This window comes from Sceloporus undulatus, chromosome 2 (assembly GCF_019175285.1).
Source record: "Sceloporus undulatus isolate JIND9_A2432 ecotype Alabama chromosome 2, SceUnd_v1.1, whole genome shotgun sequence".
NCBI lineage: Eukaryota > Metazoa > Chordata > Lepidosauria > Squamata > Phrynosomatidae > Sceloporus > Sceloporus undulatus.
The window spans coordinates 58,376,843-58,399,718 of NC_056523.1; the positions used below are offsets into that span (position 1 = coordinate 58,376,843).

Sequence of the window (22,876 nt, forward strand, 5' to 3'; positions counted from 1 at the left end):
AAGGTGAGCTCATTACTCAGCTGACCTCCTAAGGCCCCCAAGAGTTAAATGGGGAACTAAACACCAAGGTCGAGGCAAGAAGGTTGAGGGTCCAAAATACACCTCCAGACAAGGACAGCATCCAATACAGCTTGCTATAGAAAAACAATCCCAGCTGCTTAATCTTAGCAGCCATTTTCAACCACAGTAAGCAATTATGCTATAATTTTCTGAAGATGCCAGCTACAGATGCTGGCAAATGTCAGGAATAAACTTTTCCAGAACATGGCCACATCGGCTGAAAAACCCACAAAAACTATGGTTGTCAGCTGTGAAAGCCTTCACAATTCTGTCACACCCATCACCTGAAAAAACACCATGCATAAAAAGGATAACCCCACAGATCCTAATAACTGGTCCTAGTAACATCAGCCCTCAACAAAAGGATTTCAATTTCTCTCTTTTTAGATTTATGAGAAATAAAACAAATGACCATCTATCAGCACGTGGCGCTCTGTCTCCTGTTGTGCCTTTGCTTCTTATACACACAACTCAGTTTTCTCCTTTGTATGATTTTTCTCTGCAACAGCATGTATAAGATCTTTGCAAGCGGCATTGCTGCTAGAATCACTGACTAGGGCTATTGCTGGCCACACTGTCAGCCCTCAACAAAAGGATTTCATGTCATATGAGGGCTGTTTAATGTTCTACTCCAAACAGTGATTGATACTGTCTGCCACACAAGATGAGAGTGCACTGTGGCCTGGATTGACATCAACAAATACCGTTGGCTCTGTGCCTCAATGCCATATCCTGGAAACTTGCTGAACTGGGCATGCTATCAGCATTTCTCAACCTTCTCCTCCAGGTCTATAACAATTACAGCACCATGGTGTGGGCCATGAGTGAGTTTGCAGAAATTTGGATCTGTTGTGGGGTGAAGCAGGGCTGCCTGCTCAGCCTAATTGTTTTCAGTCTTGCTGTGGAGCCTCTCCTCCATCACATCAATGCCCCCAGAGGCTTTAATTTTTATGGGAATAAAATGAGCATTTTAGGTTATGTTGATAATTTGATTCTGGTAGCTGAGAAACATGATGAGGTCCAGTACCAGTTAAATGCCACTGCGCATGCTGTGGATTGGGTGGATCTGCACTTTAACGTTAAAAGTATGTGTTGCTTCATATTAACAGGCGCTTGAAAGACCAGCTTCTACCAACTGCCTTTATCATCCTGTGGTAAGAAGGAGATACCTATCAACATCTACGTACTCCAACAAGTTTCTGAAACTACCAAACCCCTGAGGCCACTCAGCATGCCATTGCGATAGATGCCAAGAAGATAGATGTGTCACTCTTAGCCCTGTGGTAAAAGATTGATGTGGTTAGGACTTTCCTTCTCCTGAGGATTGGCTTTGTCTTTTGGGGATTGTTGGTCTAGAAAATAACATTTAATAGAGTTGACTGAGCAATCATTGCTGTCCTCAAAAAGTGGGTCAGTCTTCCTAAACAAGCCACTAATGACATCCTGTACATTGCTCAGAGATGTGGAGGCCTAGGCAGTCCCATCTGCACGTTATGCCTTCTTACTTGCCCTGACAAAACTGTAAAATCTGTTGTTCTCAGTTCCCTTTAGGAGGTTGTCCAAAAACGTGTGGCCAGGATCCCATCTGACAGTGACATGGTAATTTATCTTTGCAGAGCACTAGAAAGCAAATTTTGATGGGATGGTGGTGATTTTACCTAAAATGCAGCCTACTCTCTTACCAAACTAATTGGTGGCCAATGGGTCTGGAATTCTGATGCGGGCCCACAGCTCACCACCACTAAAGAGATAATGCAGACTTTCTCCCATAAATCAAGGCATCTGCTAGAATGTTCCTTAAAAGAACTCCTAAGACACCATTGCTCTTTTGAGCAACCTGACCGGATCAGAGTCTTCAAGGTAATGTCACAATTGCACTTCAGTAACCAGTTTATACCACATGGAGACTTTACCGGTTTTACAGATTTGCGATTTGTTCATCACTGTCACTGAATGTTGTTGTGCCCCTTAATGACACCATTAAATCTGGCAATCATGACAAACCATTGCAAGACACTTCACCATGTGCTCTGTAATTGTCCCCCACACTTGACAGTCTGGAACCATGGGTATGACCCAGCAATCCACTGGTCACTTCTCTCCAGGATGAAAAGGAGCCATTGTTGAGCACCCTTTGGCTTTGGCCAGTCAACCAATTACAAATCCATGTAACAGTTACCTTGTCTAACCCACATTTTGCAAGCTTGTTTGCAAGAATGTCATGGGAAACCTTGTCAAAGGCCTTACTAAAATCAAGATATACTATATCCACAGCATTCGCTTCATCTACCAAGCTGCTAATTTTATCAAAGAAAGATATCAGATTTGTCTGGCATGACTTTTTTCTCTGAAACACATGTTGGCGGGTTACAGACGGGCAGGGGATGACGTCTTGGAGGTGTATTTAGCTGAATGCGGAGCCTCCAGACGGCCCGCCCCGGGGGCGTGCTTCAGGTGTTGGAGCTTCCACACGGGGGGCAGTGAAGACGCCTCACCTGGGTCCGTTTCGGACCCGAAGTTTCCAAACCGCCGCCTCGGAGGACGCTGCAAAAAGAGAGGCAGCTTCCGCACGGGCGGCCCAAACCGCGGCTTTTTTCCCCCTTTTGCCACATGAGAAGTGCACAGCTTCGCAGCTGCAGCGCTAAGCAGTGGCAGCAGAAAGCCTGTCTGCGCATTTAAAGCACCCAAGCCCCTTTAAACTTTTTCCCTGTGACTTTAAAGCTAGGCAGGAGTGGTGTGAGGTAGCAGTGTCCAAACTCTGTCCTTCCAGGTGTTTGGACTTCATCTCTCAGAATCCTAGACCACAGGGCAAGGTGGCTGGGGATTCTGGGAGATGAAGTCCAAACGCCTGGAAGGACAGAGTTTGGACATTGCTGGTTTGGGGACCAGTGAGCCAGGCATGGTGGGAGGAGAGAACAGGAAGGGTAGAATAGAGTAGATAGGGCTGGGAGGGAACACATGTCCTGGGAGGCGAAATGATGTCTTTATGGGACATCATGGGACCTAGTGCCTTGTCAGTGCTCCCTGCCCCTTGATCCCAGGCCCAGGCCCCCTGTAGTTGCCCTTTGTTTTTGGAGGCAAGTTTAGAGGGCATCAAAAGGTCTTGGGCACATTCAAGCTCCGGGGTCTCTTTTTTTTTTCCTTTGCCAGCTGGCGAATGCGCAGCTGCGCAGGGCTAAGCAGCGGCGGCAGAAAGCCTATGGGCACATTTAAAGTGCCCAAGCCCCTTTAAAACAATGGTGGTCTCCTGCCAGCTGGTGATCAGCTGGTGTTGGCATCCTTGTCCGTTTGCACTTTGCCAGTGTCAGCAGCATCATAGATGCCTCCTCTCCTTTGGTCCCCGCGCTCCTGGTGAATCTGCAATGCGCAGCCACAGCTGTCTCCGCTGCCACCGCTGTCCCCCTGCCATCTCCCCTCACCTCCTTTGTACATATGTCAATATTTACAGTTTTAGCATTTTTTATTGTTAGGTGAAAATGGCAGAGGAATGTGTGTAGGGGTGCACTTTAAAGTCCAAACTTTCCAAGCAGCGCATGCGTACATGTTGCTCTAGGGTTAGGGTTAGGGTTAGGGTTACGAGGCTTAAAATGCGCCGCAGCTGTGCCTCAGCTTCCACAGCTGCATGGCAGCGGACGTTGCAATTAAAGCCTGACTGCAAACTGCGCATGTTCCAAGACCCCAACTCACTATGCGACGGAGCTTTTAAATGGGCAACTTAAAGTAGCGGCGTAGCAATTCTGGTGTACCGGTGCAGCAGCTCTCATGGCTTCTTCCCCTTCTCGATATGTGTCAGCATTCAGGTAGGACTGCTCCAGTTTCTGCAAAATGTTTGGCTGGGACCATATAGCTATCAGGTCAGCCGTCTCAGTATGAGACCAAGACGTCCCCCTGCCTTTTTTCGGGGTGCTGGTGGATGGCTGTGCCATCCTGCCTGGTGGCAAAGGGGAGCTGCCACACAGCTGTGCCAGGAGCAGCCGAACTGTGCCCGTTCCCAGGTGAGAATGGCGCAGGAATGTGTGTAGGGGGTCACTTTAAATCCCAAACTTTCCCTTTTCACTTTCTACAACCAAAACATCCGCCGGCAATAGTTACAACTTCCCGCGGTTCTAGCAACGCATGTGCACAAGTGGCTCTAGGGTTAGGGTTACGAGGCTTAAAATGCGCCGCAGCTGTGCCTCAGCTTCCACAGCTCCATGGCAGCGGACATTGCAATTAAAGCTTGACTGCAAACCACGCATGTCCCGGGAACCCGACCCATTATGCGACGCAGCTGACACGGAGCTTTTAAACCGGCAACTTATATTTGCGGCGTAGCAATTCTGACGTATCGGTGCAGGGGCTTACAGACGGAGCTGCGCAGGTACGCATCAAACAGAAAAGAAGCGGAAAAAAGCAGCACCTTTTTAATGCCGCTTCTTCCCGCTTGGGGCGTGCGGGGGGCGTGTTCATGACGGCATTCAGGTAAAGCCCATCTGAAGGCTCTACCTTCATGACGTCATGAGTACATCCCTTTTTGCCCGTCTGTAACCCGCCGTTGACTCTTTGTGATTATGGTATTGCTTTCTAAATGTTCACAGACTCTCTGTTTAATTATCTGCTCTAGAAGCATTCATGGTATTGATGTCAGACTAACTGGACAATAATTGTTGGGATCCTCTTTTTCCCCTTTTTGAAAATGGGGACAATGTTTGCCCTTCTCCAGTCTGCTGAGACTACTCTTGTTCTGCAGGAGTTCTCAAAAATTATTGCTAATGACTCTGAGCTTACATTTGGCAGTTCTTTTAATACTCTTGGATGTTGTTCATCTAGTCTGGGAGATTTAAATGATTAACCACGTATTCCTGTACTTCCTTTTTACTTATTCTGTGCTGCATTTCTCCTATTGTGTCCTCTGCTCCATTTTCCTCAAGTTGAGCACCCTTTTCCTTTTCTGAGAAGACTGCGGCAAAGAAGGTGTTGAGTAATTCTGCATTTGCTCTGTCCTCTATTAGCATTTCACCATCTTCTCCACATAGTGGCCCTACCATTTCCTTCTTATTCCTTTTGCTAAAGACATACTCAGAAAACCCATTTTAATGTTCTTAACCTCTCTAGCAAGTCTGAAAAGCTTTTGGTTTTCTGACTTTCTCTTTACATGTGTTAGCTATTTGTTTGAATTCCTCCTTGGTTATTTCCCCCTTTTCCCATTTCTTACACATGCCCCATTTAAAACTTAGCTCAGTTGAAAGTTTCTTAGACATCCATTCCGTTTTCTTGAGACACCTCCCATTTTTCGTCCTTGTTAGAACTGTTTGAGATTGTGCCTTCAGTATCTCCCTTTTGAGAAACTCCCATCCATCCTGAACTCCCTTCTCTTTTACTATTTCTGACCATGGGATCACCCCCAGTATTTCTATAAGTTTACTGAAATCAGCTTTCTTAAAGTCTAGAATGCGTGCCTGACTATGCCTGACTTCTCCTTTCCACTGTATAACAAACTCTAAGAGAACACTTGCACCCCATTTACCAGGTCATTCCTGTTGGTTAGGATCAGATCTAAAATGGCTGATCCCCTTGTTGCCTCTTCCACCTTGAGTCAACTTGAGTCAATATGCTTTTGAACTAATGGAGGATTGTCTCCTTCTTTGGATGTTACCTTTCTTTAGTTTTCTTATTTAATATTTCATTTCAATCTCTCTTCAGGAGTTATCTGGTTTAATTTGTCCTTTGTTGTATTGTATGGTGGTAGGACTGGGGAAGGAGCCAACATGGCATAGTGGTTTGAGCATAGGACTTCAACTCTGGAGACCAGGGTTGAAATATTAGTTCAGAGATGGAAATCCACTGGGTAATCTTATGCAAGTACTCTGAGTCTCAGAAAATCCTGTGATATGTTTGCCTTAGGGTCACTGTAAATCAGAAATTACTTGAAGGCACACAGCAGCAGCAACAAAGGACAGGGAGTTACAGGGATAATTTGTGACTGAGATTAAATTATTGTTGATTTATTCTAATTTTGAATCCATTACATAAGAATTCAGAAAGGATGTTTGCCTTTGTAAATGGTATACTGTAATAGTAAGTGTTAACAGTCCAAGATGTATTGATTTCAGTGATAATTGTTTCCAGGTAAATATGTTTAGGAGTGCATTCTATAAGGCAAAGCATATCAGGATTAAAATCAGGATTTTTTTTTTAAAAAAGGTTAAGTTTAAACGGAAAACAAAAACAAATGCCAAACTTTACTTAACACTTACAGCTGAAATACCATTGTAAATGTAACTTCATGGTTCTTTTCTTTTCTCAATAGAGTTAAACTGATGAGATGAGGCAGAAATTGTGAAAATAAATGAACCTTAATTTAGAATGAGCCTTCTCTGAAAATAGACAGTCCATTGTTGGCTGAGATTTTTAGGGCAGATATAAGTGTTAAAGAAGCACAAAGAAATAGAACTGAGGCATGGGCAAATCTTTCTAATTTTCTGTATTGAATTATGGCAGTGAGCATAAGTGCATGGAATGCATACATTTTTGTTCAAAATCAGGGGTTTTAATCTAAATTTTATAGTTAAAAACCTAATATAGTCTTTGAAAATATTAATAAAATTAGGAATGGCTGCTTTAGGATTATACTACAATATATCTGATATATCTACTAATCAACTGAAGGTACTAGAATATTGAAGATACTGGATATAGTACTGTTATAAAAATGTCACTGTTGTCTAATGACCAATGATTCCTGCAAGAAGGTTCCTAGGGTACCATTTTCAAGCAAATATAGAGATTACACGTATACCTCAGTTAACAAAGCCTCTGACAAAGAATCTCCCTTTTACCAAGTCTTTTTACACCTGTCTCCTGGCTGGAGAAACACAGACTTTAGGTTGGGTTGCAGCAACATGTCTGCAATAAACAATGCAATAAAACTTGATCTGGGAAAGAATGAAATTCTTCCAAACTTACTGTGGTTGTGTGTTTCTGCCTACAACAGGCAAAGTAAACAGCAGCTGCATCCAGAATTCCTTAGTGAGCATGTGTGTGAATGGCATAGCAGTGAAAAAAGGAGAGAACATAAATGCCTGCCTCATCTGCTTACCCTGGCATGTTTACAAAAGATAGTTCTATAAAACTGGCTTCTAAAATGGAAATCATAAGAAAAGTGAGGTGAAAGAAAAACTCATCCCTGATATTGGAATACCAATATCAAGAAACATTTCTATACCACTTATCAGTGCACTTAAGCACTCCCTAAACAGTTTACAATGTGTAGGTTAGTTGCCCCCAACAAGCTGGGTACTCATTTTAGCGACCTCTGAAGGATCCAAGCCTGATTCAAGCTTCAGCCCCCGGCTGGTATTGAACCTGCAACCTTATGTTTTGTGAGTGAGTGGCTGCAATTCAGGCATTTAACCACGGCACGACTAGGGCCCAGTGGAAGAAGCAGTCTCGGGCAGTCTCTAGAAGATTTACATGTTTTTGTTTACTTTTGCTTATCTGAATTGGTTGTTTCATTTCACATGTGCATGTGCATGTTGTTAGTTTGAATAAAACGTTTGCTGAAACATTTTGAGCTGTTCTTCTTTTGGTGTGTAGGACCTTATCTCTATTCTTTCTTTGTTATTTCTCATAACAAATATTCTGTTTCTCATAACAAATATTCTGTTAAAGAAGTAAGTTCCAGGTACACATCTACTTCATTCATTGAGAAATACCTATATTTGGGTAACTGGAAAAAATGTTTTTGGGGGATATGTTGTGCATAGAATAATATAGTACCCCAGGATGTGTATATTGTTACTGTTGAAATGATATCTGGACCTCCTCTTAATTGAGGATTGTGGTCAACTCATATTTGTGGTTGTGGATCCATGTACTTTAAAAGCATTTTCTATGGGATCTTGCTTTTTAGTCTGATTTATAGAGGATAACATGCAAGACTTGTCATGTGGCATTTGGTCTTTGAAGTTGTATCATCGTATGGGGTAATGGCCTTTAGGCCCATTTCTAACAATCTAGCCAGAGGGTGAGGCAGATTTTGGAACTGAACAGCCTAAGGCCCTTTTCACACTATTTTAGATGATGCGCAATTGGCCACTCTATAATTAGCCTTGGGTACCAGGAACATGAATTGGCAGAGGCATTGATCTCTATGTTAGCTATAAGAGTTGTAGGAGATGGGGATCTTTTAACATAGAAAAGCAATCAACCCATTCATAAACTAAATCTAGTCAAGAAATAAAAAAACATAGAACATATCATTAAAGGGAGGTTAGACACTCTGGAAATGGTTAGCAAGATGGGTTGATGGAAAACATCAGCAAATGCACGTTATTGCTCTTTCGTAACTATTAGTTTTAAACTTCAAACAAGCAGGGAGAATAATCACCATCCAGAATATCAAAAGAAGTAGTTAAGGATATATGGGTCAAAATGTTAAAGAGAGAACAAATGACTGTACATTTTAACAATACTATTCCCATTAGAAAGGCAGATCTCTGGAGAGATGCTGATTGATTGAGTAGAGAAGGTTTATCTATTCAATACCTGCTTTGCTTCAGTTTCTTCAAAGATGGTAAATGTTAATGAGACAAGTGGAAAAGTTGGCAGGAACAAATAAAGGCAAATAGTGCAATGTGCTTAGTAGAGTTTAATGTATTTAATAGAATTTTTCCTTCTACAGCAGGCTCTGTAATTTTTTGCATCTAGTAAAGCACAATAACTGATAATCAGTATTGCTTCTTTCTTTGACAGAGTCAACAGATTCAGTAGGTTTAAGTTGTACTTCTGTAAGTACAGTTTGTTCTCTGAATTCTTCATTTGTGATCCATAATATTCCTTGAAGTTTTGGGTGATAAACCATCGGGAGAGGGGGGGTTCTCATCCTTTGTTAGCAGAGAAACAGCAGGAGATTTCACTTCAGTTTTCCTCTCTTGGCTGTTCTTTCTCACGCACAGCTTTTGAACCTTATATAGGGAAAGAGGAGCTTTGGGAAAGGCCACCCCCAAAGTTACTTCTCTTTGGTCTAAATACAAAGGGGCTGACATGTCTTGTTTAGACATGTTTGAGAAGTTAGGCTGTAAGTAGGCTTGCCATAACCTGCCTGTAGGTGGGAAAATCCCGGTTTTGTCGGCATCGGCCCGGTCCTGGTCCGGTTCCGCCAATTCCCGGGTTGGGGCCCGTATTTTGCCTTGGCTGCGGGCTGTGCGGCGCTCCTGCGCCTCCTCCTCCGTGCGCTCCCGCAGCGGCCACCAACCTCCTCCTCCCCCCACCTCCTTTCCTTTGGGAACTGAGCGGCTGTGCAGCCCGCCCTCTTCCTCCTCATTTTTTTTGCGCGCACGCGGTGCACAGCGCGACCCACCTACCTCCGCCTCCTCCTCCGCGCGCTCCCGCAGTGGCCACCCACCTCCTCCTCCCCCACCTCCTTTCCTTTGGGCACTGAGCGGCTGTGCAGCCCGCCCTCTTCCTCCTCATTTTTTTTGTGTGCAAACGGTGCACAGCGCAGCCCATCTACCTCCTCCTCTTCCTCCGCGCTGGGCCGCGGGCGCTTCCGCTGGCCCTGTGCACGCCCTTGCAAGGCTAACGAGGAGGACTTCTTCCTCCTGAGGCTGGGGCTGAACAGCCCGCCCCTTCTCCAGCCCGGAGCCTGTGAGCGCTGGCAGGGGGCGGGGCTGTTCCAGCCCCAGTCTGTCCCCATTGGCCAGCCAGCCTCAGGAGGAGGAGCTCCTCCTCTGTTTGGCTGGGCTGCAGCCAGAGGGCAAAGGGAAGGGCCATTTCCTTTGTCCTTCTTTGGCACCAAGGAGGAGGAGGAGGATGAAGATGAGGAGGGGGAGGAGGAAGAGGAGGAGGGAGGAAGGAAGGAGGAGGAGGAGGGAGGAAGGAAAGAAGAAGGAGGCAGGAAGGTGGAAGAGGAGGAAGAAGAGGAGGAGGTAGCAGGAGGAGGAGGGAGGAAGGAGGAGGAGGCGGAGGAAGGAGGAAGAAGAAGCGTAGCAGGAGGAGGAAGGAGGAGGAGGAAGGAGGAAGAAGAAGAGTAGCAGGAGGAGGAAGAGGGAGGAAGAGTAGCAGGAAGAGGAAGAAGGAGGAAGAGTAGCAAGAAGAGGGAGGAAGAGTAGCAGGAGGAGAAAGAGGAGGAGGAAGAGGAGGAGAAGAAGAGTAGGAGCAGGAGCAGGAGGAGGATTTTCATTCCATTTGTACAGGTCTGCTTTGTTTTAACAATGATAGTGGTGGTGATGATGATGATGATGATCATATCAGTCAGTTTCTGAGGCATGCACTCTTTCTGAAAGTGAGACAGTGTGACTTTCCAAAGTGCATTTCTTTGTGTTTTTGGTGCTTTTAATGCTAAATGGTCTGCATGATGATGATGATGGTGGTGATATTGATATCAGCCAGCTTCTGAGGCATGGCCAAACTCATGCTCAGTGAAGAAAAACCAAAGTACCTTGACCAAGTACACATTTCTGAGAAGTATAGTTGGTGCAAGACACCTGAAACCGAGGGCAAATCCACTTCTTGTTAAACCACCTTTAAACCATGTCAGATATTCAATATGCATAGCCATGTGAACCCATGTTCAGTGTGAAACCCAAAAAGTTTGGTTATGCAATAAGCCTCTGAAATATGCAAGAGGCCACGTTAAAATAAAGCCATGTTCAATGCCCAAATGTGCTGTTTGGAATGGGGGGGGGGGTTGGCCAGAACATTTCTGCTATCTGTCTAGGAATAATGCCCAAATATCCTCCATTTTGATCATGCCTAAGAAACATGCATTTATATTAACATTTTTTAAAAACCATCAAATTTTTTCATGTGTCCTCCATTTTAAAAAGATGAGTCCTACATTTGAAAATGTTGTCCTACATTTGTCCCAGTTTGGAGGTCCTGCCTTATGGCAACCCTAGCTGTAAGATTACTCTCTGATAATTTATTCACAGCTATTGCTGCCCTTGCAGTTACATGAGAATTAATAAGATCACACATTGAAGGGGTATCATCGCTTTCTCATTTCTCGGATCACTTCCTATTGATAGTTAAATGACTGGACAGAAAGCAGTGCCCCATCATAATTGCTGATCACATGATAAATAATCATTAGTGCCAAGTATATCACATAAATAATGAAATGTCTGAATGCAATCTTAGTTTTATAGGATCCAACCCCGCCCCCCAGCAGCCATCGAAAAAGGATCAAGCAGAGTTATAAATAATAAAACATGCCTTCTCTGTGGCACTTGTGTATCTGAAGAGTGGTTCTTTCTAGGCACAGTGCAATTCCATATTTAGGCATTTTTTATGCCCCCTCCCTTTTATTTTTGAGACACTGAATTATCTATTCCAGCAATTTTCTAACATTTGGAGTACAATAGAATTAATCTTTTCTGGAATTCTGTTCACATAGAATGATATATTAAGTTTTACATATTTCATCTTTCCTTAAGATTAAAGCCTGTTACTGTGTGTGTGTGTGTGTGTGTGTGTGTGTGTGAAATACAGAATCCTGATTTCAAAAAACTTGCTGCTCAGTACAAATAGTACATAATTGCAAAGTCACAAGCTCATAAATAAAGCAAATCAGTATTTTCATATTTTGGCACTGTACAGTTACTTTACTAATTTCTAATTATGTATTTTATTTCCAGATATCTTCAGCTTGTAGAACTCATGTTAAAGAATTGGTTGCCTTCTGGAAGAATACTGTGAAGCCATTTGCCAACAATAGCAACTGGAACAGAGGCTAAATATCCCACTTAAGTGTGATTAATTTCTTATTAAGTAGTACCTCACATTATAGTAAAAATGTACGGAAGTGCAAGAACAATCAGTAACTTGGATGGCAGTCCTGCCAGATCCCCTCGTTTGCCAAGATCTCCTCGTCTGGGCCATCGGAGAACAAGCAGTGGAGGAGGTGGAGGGACAGGTAAGACGTTATCGATGGAGAACATCCAGTCACTTAATGCCGCCTATGCAACTTCTGGACCAATGTATCTGAGTGATCATGAAGGTGTGGCATCCACTACTTTCCCAAAGGGCACAATGACTCTTGGAAGGGCTACGAATCGAGCTGTGTATGGTGGTCGAGTTACAGCTATGGGCAGCAGTCCTAATATTGCTTCAGCTGGCCTTTCCCATTCAGATCTCCTTTCCTATACTGACCAACATGGAGGACTAACCACTGCTTCACATCATCACCATCATCAGATTCCTTCTATGCTTAGACAGGTAAGGGATAGCACCATGCTAGATCTACAGGTTCAGCTTAAGGAATTACAGAGAGAGAATGAGCTCCTAAGGAAAGAACTGGACATCAAAGACAGTAAGCTTGGCTCTTCCATGAATAGCATCAAGACTTTCTGGAGTCCAGAGCTCAAAAAGGAAAGAGTCTTGAGGAAAGAAGAAGCTGCCAGAATGTCTGTACTGAAAGAGCAGATGAGGGTTTCTCATGAGGAGAATCAGGTAAGCAATTGTAAATGAAAGCAAGCAAATATTTTACAAGGCAAGTGTTGATTTAATTATTGGGTAGTAATGACCAACTGGTAGTATGCCTTGATTTTGTTAACATTATTAATTCATAATTGATGTTTCCAGTTACAGTGTGGGAAGAAATTGCATCCATTAGCTGGATATAATTTGTAATTTATTTGATGCAGTAATAGATTTCGTTGTTACTCTAAATCAGTGTTTCTTTGGTGGCCCCTGTGAAAGGGTCATTTGACCCGCAAAGGGGCCATGACCCACAGGTTGAGAACCGCTGTATAGCTGAAGTATAGTCAATAAAGTTTACTGTTTAAAAACGCTATATTTGTATCAGATTGAGAAAATGTATCTGAAAGCTGGCAAGTGAGATTTAATTGCAGTAGACAATGGACCAGTACTCTTCATTACAATAACCAATAGTAATGTTTTTGCATGTTATTCTGTTCCTATATTTCATATGGTTTCTTTGTATTTTACCTAATGATTGATTGATTGATTGATTGATTGATATATATATGAACTGCAGAAAACAATAGAGTAAAATTTTAGTACAACAGCTGTGTTCCTTGAAGACAGAATTATAAAATATTTAAGCATCTTTAAGCATCTTTAAGAATTGTTACTATTCCTAACTTTGGCATTCTGACACCAAAGGATTTCATGGCCCAGCGTACTTAAAGATTAGGATGCTTTCTTTTGCATATTAACAGAGGGTTGAGAGCATCCTTGTCCCTGGTTGTCAACTCCTTCCAGCTTAGTTATTATAGATGGAAAAGATGGGATTTTAGAGATAAAATGAAAGCTTGAAAATAAAATTAAGGTGATCCTGGAATCGAAGTATCTCCAGAAAGCACAGTCATGTGTAGCAGGATATATACACATATCTAGTATTCAGTCGTGGAGATAAATCCAAGAGTTGTCAGATATGAGTGTTTCCTTAGCATCACTTTATTTATGAAATAATAATAATAATAATAATAAAATCTTTATTTATATTTCCCGCTTCACCCCATGGATCGAGGCAGGAGTACATCAGATAAAATCACTATTACAATAAGTACAAATTCATCTAAAATTACAACAATCAATTAATAAGACAAAATTTAATAAAACTGATACAAATCCATACCTATCCATACCTATATATGAGTAATGGAGGTAGAGTGTTACCTAGGTTCAGTTATGGTGGATCAAATGGATAGGCCCACTGGAAGAGATCTGTCTTAAGTGCCTTCTTAAAAGCATCTGGGGTGTTGATACGATGGATCTCTTCCGGTAGGTTGTTCCAATGTCTGAGGGCAGCAGCAGTAAATGTTCCATCATAGGTCAATTTCAGTCTGATTTTTGGGTACTCTAATAATATCTTTTCAGATGTTTTGAGTGTGCAGGGCAGATTGTGTAGGGGGAGATGCTCCTTCAAGTAACTCGGGCCTGAGCCGTATAGGGCTTTAAAGGTAATGACCAACACTTTGTATTGGGCCTGGAAGCTAATCGGTAGCCAGTGCAAAATTTTAATATTGGTGTAATATGTTCTGATCTAGATGTTTTAGTGATCAGTCTGGCTGCAGCATTTTGAATCAGTTGAAGCTTCCAGGTTTGGTACAAAGGTAGCTCCATGAAGAATGCATTACAGAAGTCTAAATGAGAGGTTACTAGTGCATGTACCACAGTTTCAAGGTCCCTCTGGGCCAGGTAGGGACACAGCTGGTGTATCAATCGAAGTTGGTACCAAGCACTTCTGGATATTGCCTCCACCTGAGATGAGAATTGTAAAGGTGAATCCAAGAGCACGCCTAAGCTGCGAACCTCGTCCTTCAGGGAAAGTGTAACCCCATCAAGGACCGGGTGGCAAATCTCCTTCCCTGGACTAGGGGTACCTATCACTAGTACCTCCGTTTTCTCTGGATTCAACTTGAGTTTGTTTTCCCTCATCCAGCCCATTACTGACCCAAGGTAGGCATTCAGAGGCAAGATGCCAACCTTGGTCACTGCTTCAGTCAAATATATGGAGAGGTAGATTTGGGTATCATCAGTGTACTGATAACACCGGGCCCCATGACTTCACCCAGCAGCTTCGTGTAAATGTTAAAAAGCACGGGAGACAGAATGGCGCCTTGAGGGACACCAGACGTCAGCTCTCTGTTGTGAGAGCAAACTGTCCCCCAGCATCACCATCTGGAATCTGCCCGAGAGGTAGGAACAGAACCACTGGAGTACAGTGCCTCCGATACCGAATTCCCTCAGGCGTTCCAGAAGGATACCATGGTCAATGGTATCAAATGCCGCTGAGATGTTTAAGAGCACCAGCAGGGTCACACTTCTCCTATCGATGCCCAGATGGAGGTCATTGACCAAGGCGACCATGGCCTTCTCTACTCCGTATCCCGCCCTGAAGCTGGTTCGAAATGATACAAAGGACCTTGTAGATGGGTGTCTTTAAGATTCAGGTACATTCATTCAGTGGTCCATATCAGATGATGTGACAAATTAGGCAAGCTGGGTATTTGTAATTTAGTTGCTGGAGTAGTTATCTACATCATTAGTGCAAATAATAACCTTTGATCAATATAAAAAGTAACTGAGGGCCGAAACAGATCGCCCTGAAGGGGTGGCATGCACTCTGAGGCCTTGATCCAGCATTTTTGCAGCACAAAAAGCAGTGACAAAATGCTGCTCCTTTATGCACTGCAAAAAGGGCGCCCTTTCTACCACCACCATGGCTTTTCAGCACTCCTGTGGTGTGCAGGACTACGCAAACACTATGCAACCGGAGTGCCGAAAAGCTGCCGCCGTGTAAATGGCCGGGCAACTTCACGGTGGCTTCCTGGCAGCCTGGGGGCATGTGTTATGCATACACCATGCCCCCAATCTGCCGGGAAGCTGGTGTATTTTGCTGGTCTGTTCTGGTAGGAGCTAAACAGGTCATAGAGCTTTACTCCAGAATGCCTTTACTTTTCTCAGGATTCTTACTCTCCCAAGAAGCTAGTATCTCTCTCTGGTGTATCAGGAGAGAAAAAAACACAAGATAAAGCAACCATTTTTGGATGACACTGTAAACAAACCATGTAGGAAAGCTCAGTGGTTTATTCAGCTGCTCCCACTGTAAGCAGGAATGGTTGAGCACAATGCACTATTATGCTGTTCCTAACCAATAAAACAGGACTCTTGTGCTTTCCTGGCTTATCCTATCCGAACCAATGCAGTGCTTCCCATATTCACAAATGACACCTGTGAGCTTGATTTGAGTGGGACATTGCAAATAGCAACTGTTGTTTAAATATTCAGGATGGTTTGTATGCCGTTCTTGCAGTGCTTTCAAGATACGGCAACAGTTTCAAGATCTGGAATAATTTCTGTCCCTCTTGGATTGCATATATGCTCCAGAATGAATGCAGTTTGACACCACTCTGGCTCAGTGCTGTGGAATTCTGGGATTTGTAGTTTTGTGAGATATTTCACCTTTTTTTTGTCCAAGAGCTCAGGTACCATAACAAACTACAAATCCCAGGATTTCATAGGATGAAGCCATGACAGTTAAAGCAGTGTCAAACTGTATTCATTCTGCAGTGTGACAGCAGCCTTAGTTTTTGTGCCTCTCTCAGTTAATATCAATTCTGTGTTATTCCAAACAGTTGGACAAATAGTTTATAATAGTTGGTTTAAAGTTCTTGAAAAGTCATTTTTTCATCTGGGATGACGTTTGTATCAATATCTACAATTAAAATGAAATTTAAATTTCTGGTTATTAAACAGAAGGCTAATGTCACTGTAAATTTGAAATCAGTTCCTATGTCTGGAAACTAAGGTTATACATGACCATTGTTTTAAAATGATATTGATGGCAATTATATGGAAAATGAGGAAAAGAAATGGGAATGCCAATCTTAAAAAAAGAAAGAAAGCATATTTGGGTAGTTTCTTCCTTCCCTTTATAGCCTTTTAAACATACTGTATTTTTAACACAACCTTATTCAATCATTTTGTAATAAGTAAGAAAATCTCATACTAAGCTGTGTTTTGTAATGAAGTGTGATGGGTTTCATTTACCATGGGTAACTAAACTAATTCAAAATTTTGTGGGTCATATTTCTAATACCTTAGATATTCTGTACTAGTTTTCCCTCTTATGAAGCTTCAGAACTGTTGTTGAATTGCTTCCTTATAAACAGCAAAGGCCTCGCGGCTAAATATTTGTTTCCCAATGCAGCAAAGGAGATTAATTTTTAGAAGCAGTGTTTTGTGAACAGAGTAGAGACAAGTGTGCATTAGGATGCACAAAACAATTTCCATCCAGACTGCCTTGAATTAACTCTTCAAGCACCCAGGAATGCACATTCCTATCAAAGACTACCAGCCCTCGGAACTGGTTTCTCACAACTAGACCCCACAGAGCTAAGGAATACAAGCTCCAACAAGCTAAAACAGTAAACACCCAAGGCCTTAGTTCAGAGATGGGGGATGTGTGGCCCTCCAGATGTTGCCCAGCAGCTCCCAATGTTCATCACAACTAGCTATGCAACCTTAGGCTAACTGGAAGTGCAGTCCAACCACTTCTGGAGTGCCGCACCATCCACCCTCTTACTTTAGATGTTTAGTAGATAGACTTTGAGTTAAGAACACATAAGCTTATTTTTGTTGCTTTTTGCGACTCCAGTGTGTTAATAACAGGAAAAAACCCTTGAAGATGGTGGCTAGAATCTTGTATGGTCTTTAATAATAAATAATAATAAAATTTTTATTTGTACCCCGCCCTTCCAAACGATCAGGGCGGCTAACAAAATGCACCAAAGTGCAAACAACATACAGGTTTTCCCTCATCCAGCCCATTACTGACTCCAGACAGGCCACGAGAGGAGAGACGCCATCCCCAGTCACTGCATCAGTCGGAGACATAGAGAAGATAATTTGGGTGTCATCAGCGTACTGATAACCCCGCGCCCCATGTCTCCGGATGATCTCTCCCAGCGGTTTCATGTAAATGTTAAATAGCATGGGAGACAGAATGTTAGACTCTCCAGTTGTGGTGCTGCACACTGAATTCCAGCATGCCTTTCTGTCTAATCCCCACTTACTGGGCAGCGTATGCTGTGATTGATGGGAGACTGTTCCCTGTTGCTCAGGAAGCAGCTGGCTGCCATTTCTACCCCTGCTGTGAGTGATCCCCATTGTGCCAGGCAGAAACAGGACCACTGTTGCAATTCCCCCTTTTTCTGGAGATTGGTTGTGTGAGGTGGTGGGTGCGAATGGCAGCTGAGTGACAGGAGAACAGATCCCCTTTGATTGTAGCGGCTGCTACCTGGTAAGTGGGGACTGGAGGACTTTCACTAAACTAGGGTTTACACAGGGACTGAAAATGTGTAACAACCACAAGTATGTAACTCCAGATTACAGATTCTGGTCACTATTTCCTTCTGAGGAAAGTTGTTGGTAACATTGCAGCTATGTTCCAGGAGGAACTTCTGCTCAGGCACAGTAACTTCTGTGATATGAAGGCATCCATTTTATTTTTTTAAATTTTATTTATAAACTCCATTTATCCATTTATTTATTTATTGCATTTATAAACTGCCCCACAAGACATGATCTGTGCAAAGCTCACAAACAAAAATGACATAACCAGCTTGCTAATATATATTTGTGTGCACGTATCGATGCAATATGTGTTTGTGTGTGTGTAGATTAAAGATTGAAAATAATTTTGTTGAAGTTGAGATTCTTGACTGAATTATCTTTCACACTACCCAAAAAGTGCAACTTGCTTTGAAAATCCACATATTTGCACAGCTTGCAATGTATTTTGAAGAAATAAAATATGAACAAAGTCACATGAGCAGCTAAAATACAAACAGCTGAAAAAAATGCTTGCGCATGCTTCATTCACGGAGGGAAAATGTATCCATTAGGAAGAAAGCATACAAAAATGAGCCTATTAGGAAAAATATTTCTTTAAAAATATATGCAATTTTCATATAGGAAGCAAAAAAAACAACATCTTACAACCTGATGCAAACAAAGGATAGGACAGGAATGCAACTAGGATGTGGAGAAATAGAAATAATGAAATAGAAACTGAAAGTTTATCACCAGCAATGTTGCACAATCTTGCATTTATTTAAGGTCAAGTCCTACATTGCTTTAGCAGAAATGAACCAGCACAGTGGGACATTCTTCTTTTCTCTTCTCTTCTGCAGCCCTCTGTATCATGAAGAAAAGTATTCTGGAGAATTTCTAAGATTCTGAGAATAGGAAGAGGTTTTGAGGGTGGGCAGAAGGGTTGTAGAGGGAGAGCCCATCTCCTGAGTCTCTGTGGAGGCAGATTTTCTTTGTGGAATATTACCACAGACCCAAGCCATATGGTTTAACAGACCTCTAAGCTTGTGGGTGAAAAGTGTTATGTACCATTTTTCATAAAAGATTTTAGAGGCTTTGGTATAATACCCTATAAGGAGAGTGGTGTTCTAGGGTGGATGTTGGTAGTAATTCCTGAAATATAACAAAAGTTGTTGTAGGCTGGATAATGGAAAAAATTGTGGATCTTCTCAACAAGTTATATAAAATATGAGAAGTGTTATCTGAGAAATAATAAAATGTTCATGTATTTTCACTATGTTAGGGACTTTCCAGATGACAACCCACTTGAAGGAGTGTGGTGTAGCCCTAAATGTACTCCTTAGAATGGCTATGAGATTCTTCTGTCTTTGAGGGACTATCAAGATTATTTTAAAGATAAAGAACTCAAGGAAGAGAAACTAAACTGTGAGGCTGTCTACCAGTTGGTAGCTATTGAACAGCCAGCACAGGTCACTTGCTCCTAGTCTTCTCCAATATGGTGACATTAACTGTAGTTCTTCTTACATTATAGTCCCACTGAATCAGTGGAAATTTGCTGTATTTGAGTTTCATTGATTCTATTGGTCTAACAAGTGGATTGATGTTCTACCAATTATTTCTCCATTTGTAAATATATGTAAATTGTATATGCAAATCTGTGTCCTCCATTTGGGTGATGCATTTTTTCTTCTTTGGCAAATGCTTAGGTGTCCACCCTAATATTCATTCCAGCTTGGCAACTTTTTGTTGCTATGTGATTGTTGTTGAAGAGGAAGGAGATGTGTGCTCCTGTCCTGGAGTGCGGCAGCAAAATACTCTGAAGAATTAAATTTAAATCAAAAATAACAGTGGAACAAGGTTCACTGAACAAGGATACTGTATGTCCCTATGGCGATAGTGGGGAAGTGTAAGGATAATCTTGCAGGTGATCTTAAAAGAACTTTGGGGGCAGTGATTTGAAGGGGTTTAGGGTATGAAAATGTTGAGAGTGAGAGAAATGCACTACAGTATCAACCACAAACCATGGATATGAGTGTATTGAGAATATACATTTCTCCAGTAACTGAGTTACAGGTGTGAATTTGTTCACAATGAAACCATTACCTGGAAAGATATAGAAAGTTTGAACTGGATTGATATCTTCTCAAGCTATTTAGGTTTTGAGTAATAAAAGAGAAGTTGCTATAACATTTTTGAGTGTGTAATGTTTATTGTTATTAGGGGTTCTCTTCCTGCAACTGCCCTTATTCTCTTGTTGAGTGCTGATAAAGGTATAAATTATGTATGGATTAACCTTCACTATAGTTGTCATCTCCCTTGTCTTTAGGAATTCTAGATGCTTTAAATGCCTTAATGAAGGTATTAAATTATATATTAACTCTTTAGATTGTTTGGCTGGCATGCAAAAAGTCACTCTTGGAATAACTTTATATGACTGTAGCCAAGTTAAAGCAGAGGTCAGGACCAGTCCTGCCATGTGACTCACTATCTAAAGTGGCAGCTGGATGCAGTCACCTATCTGAGACTACATGGCTACTGCACCAGAATGGACTACCACTAGCTTCTGCTGCTGGTGCAAACCCTGTTGTTTGGAGCCATCTGTAGACTTGTTGCTGGCCAAGCATTCCAGGTTACTGCTGAATTTCAGTAGCCCCTATTATTGTTCTGGGTATTCTGTGGCAAGACTAGCTGCTTTGTTGTAGAGGACCCCTAGTGGGATCACTTTTACTATTGTTTAAAGAGTAGCCATTTTGAGCAAATTAAAGAAAATAGTGTCCTGTGCTTATGAGCAGCAAGTTCCAGGGAAGTCAGACTGTGGTAGGCCTTAGCAATCATGGGAAAGTACAAATAAGAAGAGAAGTAGTAATGAGATCTCAAATGTTCCAAAGGTGTTGATGGGAAGCAAACACTCAGGAAGAATACAGTTGAAGCAGAAAGACAATAGTATACCTTATAACTGGTCCAAGGGGTCAAAAATTCGAAAAGGCCAAACACATGTGTGCTGGTTGGATCTCATTTCACAGATGAAAACTGGGACGTGTGTGGCCAAGCAACATTAGAATGGGTCAAGGTGGAAGAAGTTGTTAATGGGAAAGACACAAACTAAAAGAGGCTGCAGGAGTTTCCTTTTGTCTGAGCCTGTTGAAAAGGGCAAGATTCTTCTCTGCCTTGTCTTGCTATCTTCCTTTTATAAAAATCATGCAAGCCTATCTTTATTTGGGGTTGTTGTTTTAGATTATGTTTTATTTAACTTTTGTATGTTTAAAACATTAACTCTGTAGTGTTTTAATTAAGTTATTTTTAATTGTCTTTTGTTTTAATGTGTTTTTATACTGTGAGCCACTTTGGGTCCCTTTTGGGAGAAAGGTGGCATAGAAATAAAATAAATTAATTAATTAATGGGTAGTGTCCTTCCCAAATCAAGACAACTGGAAGACATGCAGTTGTCCACAGCGCTGACTCTTTGCTGATGGGTAATTTATAGGTGCCTGATTTTGACCGGTGGCTAACAGCTTGGTATGTGGTATTCAAGCTGATGCCTGAGACATTAGCTCCACCTTTGCTCCTGTTTCAGTTGCTGATGTTGTACAAAGGAAAGAAGTCTCTTATCAGCATTCACCTGCTGTGGTTAAAGGGGTGGTAGTGGTCATTATTCAGAGAAATTGCATTGCTTGCTCTTGGTGGTTCAGATCCTGGGGAAGAGACTGTCTTTTGGAGTTTTAGGCCCTTTTGTTCTGACTCCTGTTCATTGACTTCCTCAGGTATCACAGTGTGATTTATGACAAATAGAAAATGACAAGTAGAAATTTCTCAATTAGGATGTCCATGGCTGCCAGAAAAGAGTCATGCTGGTTAGCAACTAAATGACCACATAGTATCAGGTAGTGGCCTTCCACAGGCAGAGGTGAGGTGACACAGAGGGTGAAGTCTTATATACACCTCTTCCAGACAAATCGTGTATATCATCTCTTAAACCTTGTTTGAAATGTTGGATTCCAAAGGTTTACTAGTCTTGTAACAGTCTCACATGATTATGGGAAAGTTTGTAAGACTTGGAGCAGTTTCTTAGTGACATTGGAGTCCCAGCAGGAAGTGGCTGCAGTGTGACATGATAAGCAAACACTGTGAGAAACCAAGCCTTATGAAGAATGGTTGAGGGAGCTGGAGAAGAGAAATTTAATGGTGATATGATGGCCAACTTTGGCTTGAAAAACCGAACAAGCTTGTTTTCTTCTCTTCTGGAGAGTAGGACCCTCCAAACCACTGAATTCAAATTACAAGAAAGCAGATTCAAATTAAATATTAGGAAGAATTTTGGGATGGTAAGAATAGTTTGACAGTGGGACAGATTATCTAGGAAGGTGGTGGGCATTGCAGGTTTTTAACCAGAGGTTAAATGGCTACCTGTCAGGCATACTTTAGCTGTGGATATCTGTATTGGCTAAGGGTTGGATTACATGATCCTTGGGACTTTTCCAGCTGCCATTCTATGATTCTGTGATCATCGATGTGGCATTGCCTGATACTTTGTCTCAGGTGATGGAGCGTCTTTGGTCAAGACTGCTGAAAGTAAGGCCTTGAGGGAGGAGAGAAAGATGCTATTTAGGTAGGAGACAGGCTAATTATTGTTGGCATACACAATAAATTCTGTGGGACAGAATATGTGATAGAATCATAGAATCATAGAGTTGGGAGAGACCACAAGGGCCATCCAGTCCAACCCCCTGCTATTCAGGAAATCTCAATCAAAGCATCCCCGACAGATGGCCATCCAGCCTCTGCTTAAAGACCACTAAGGAAGGAGACTCCACTACACTCCGAGGGAGTTTGTTCCACTGTCGAACAGCCCTTACTGTCAGGAAGTTCCTCCTAATGTTGAGGTGGAATCTCTTTTCCTGGAGCTTGCATCCATTGCTCCGAGTCCTAGTCTCTGGAGCAGCAGAAAACAAGCTAGCTCCCTCCTCAATATGAGATCTCTTCAAATATTTAAACAGGGCTATCATATCACCTCTTAACCTTCTCTTCTCCAGAC

At 42.2% G+C, this 22,876-nt stretch overlaps 1 protein-coding gene across 1 annotated transcript in view; it reads left to right on the top strand.

Annotated features, from left to right (window-relative positions):
- ERC2 (ELKS/RAB6-interacting/CAST family member 2) overlaps nt 1-22,876 on the top strand; it is a 765,920-nt gene that overhangs the window by 28,885 nt on the left and 714,159 nt on the right. The window contains 1 exon segment of the mRNA XM_042454903.1: nt 11,679-12,492. Within this exon segment, the coding sequence (XP_042310837.1) occupies nt 11,836-12,492 (657 nt within the window). The 5' untranslated portion in view covers nt 11,679-11,835.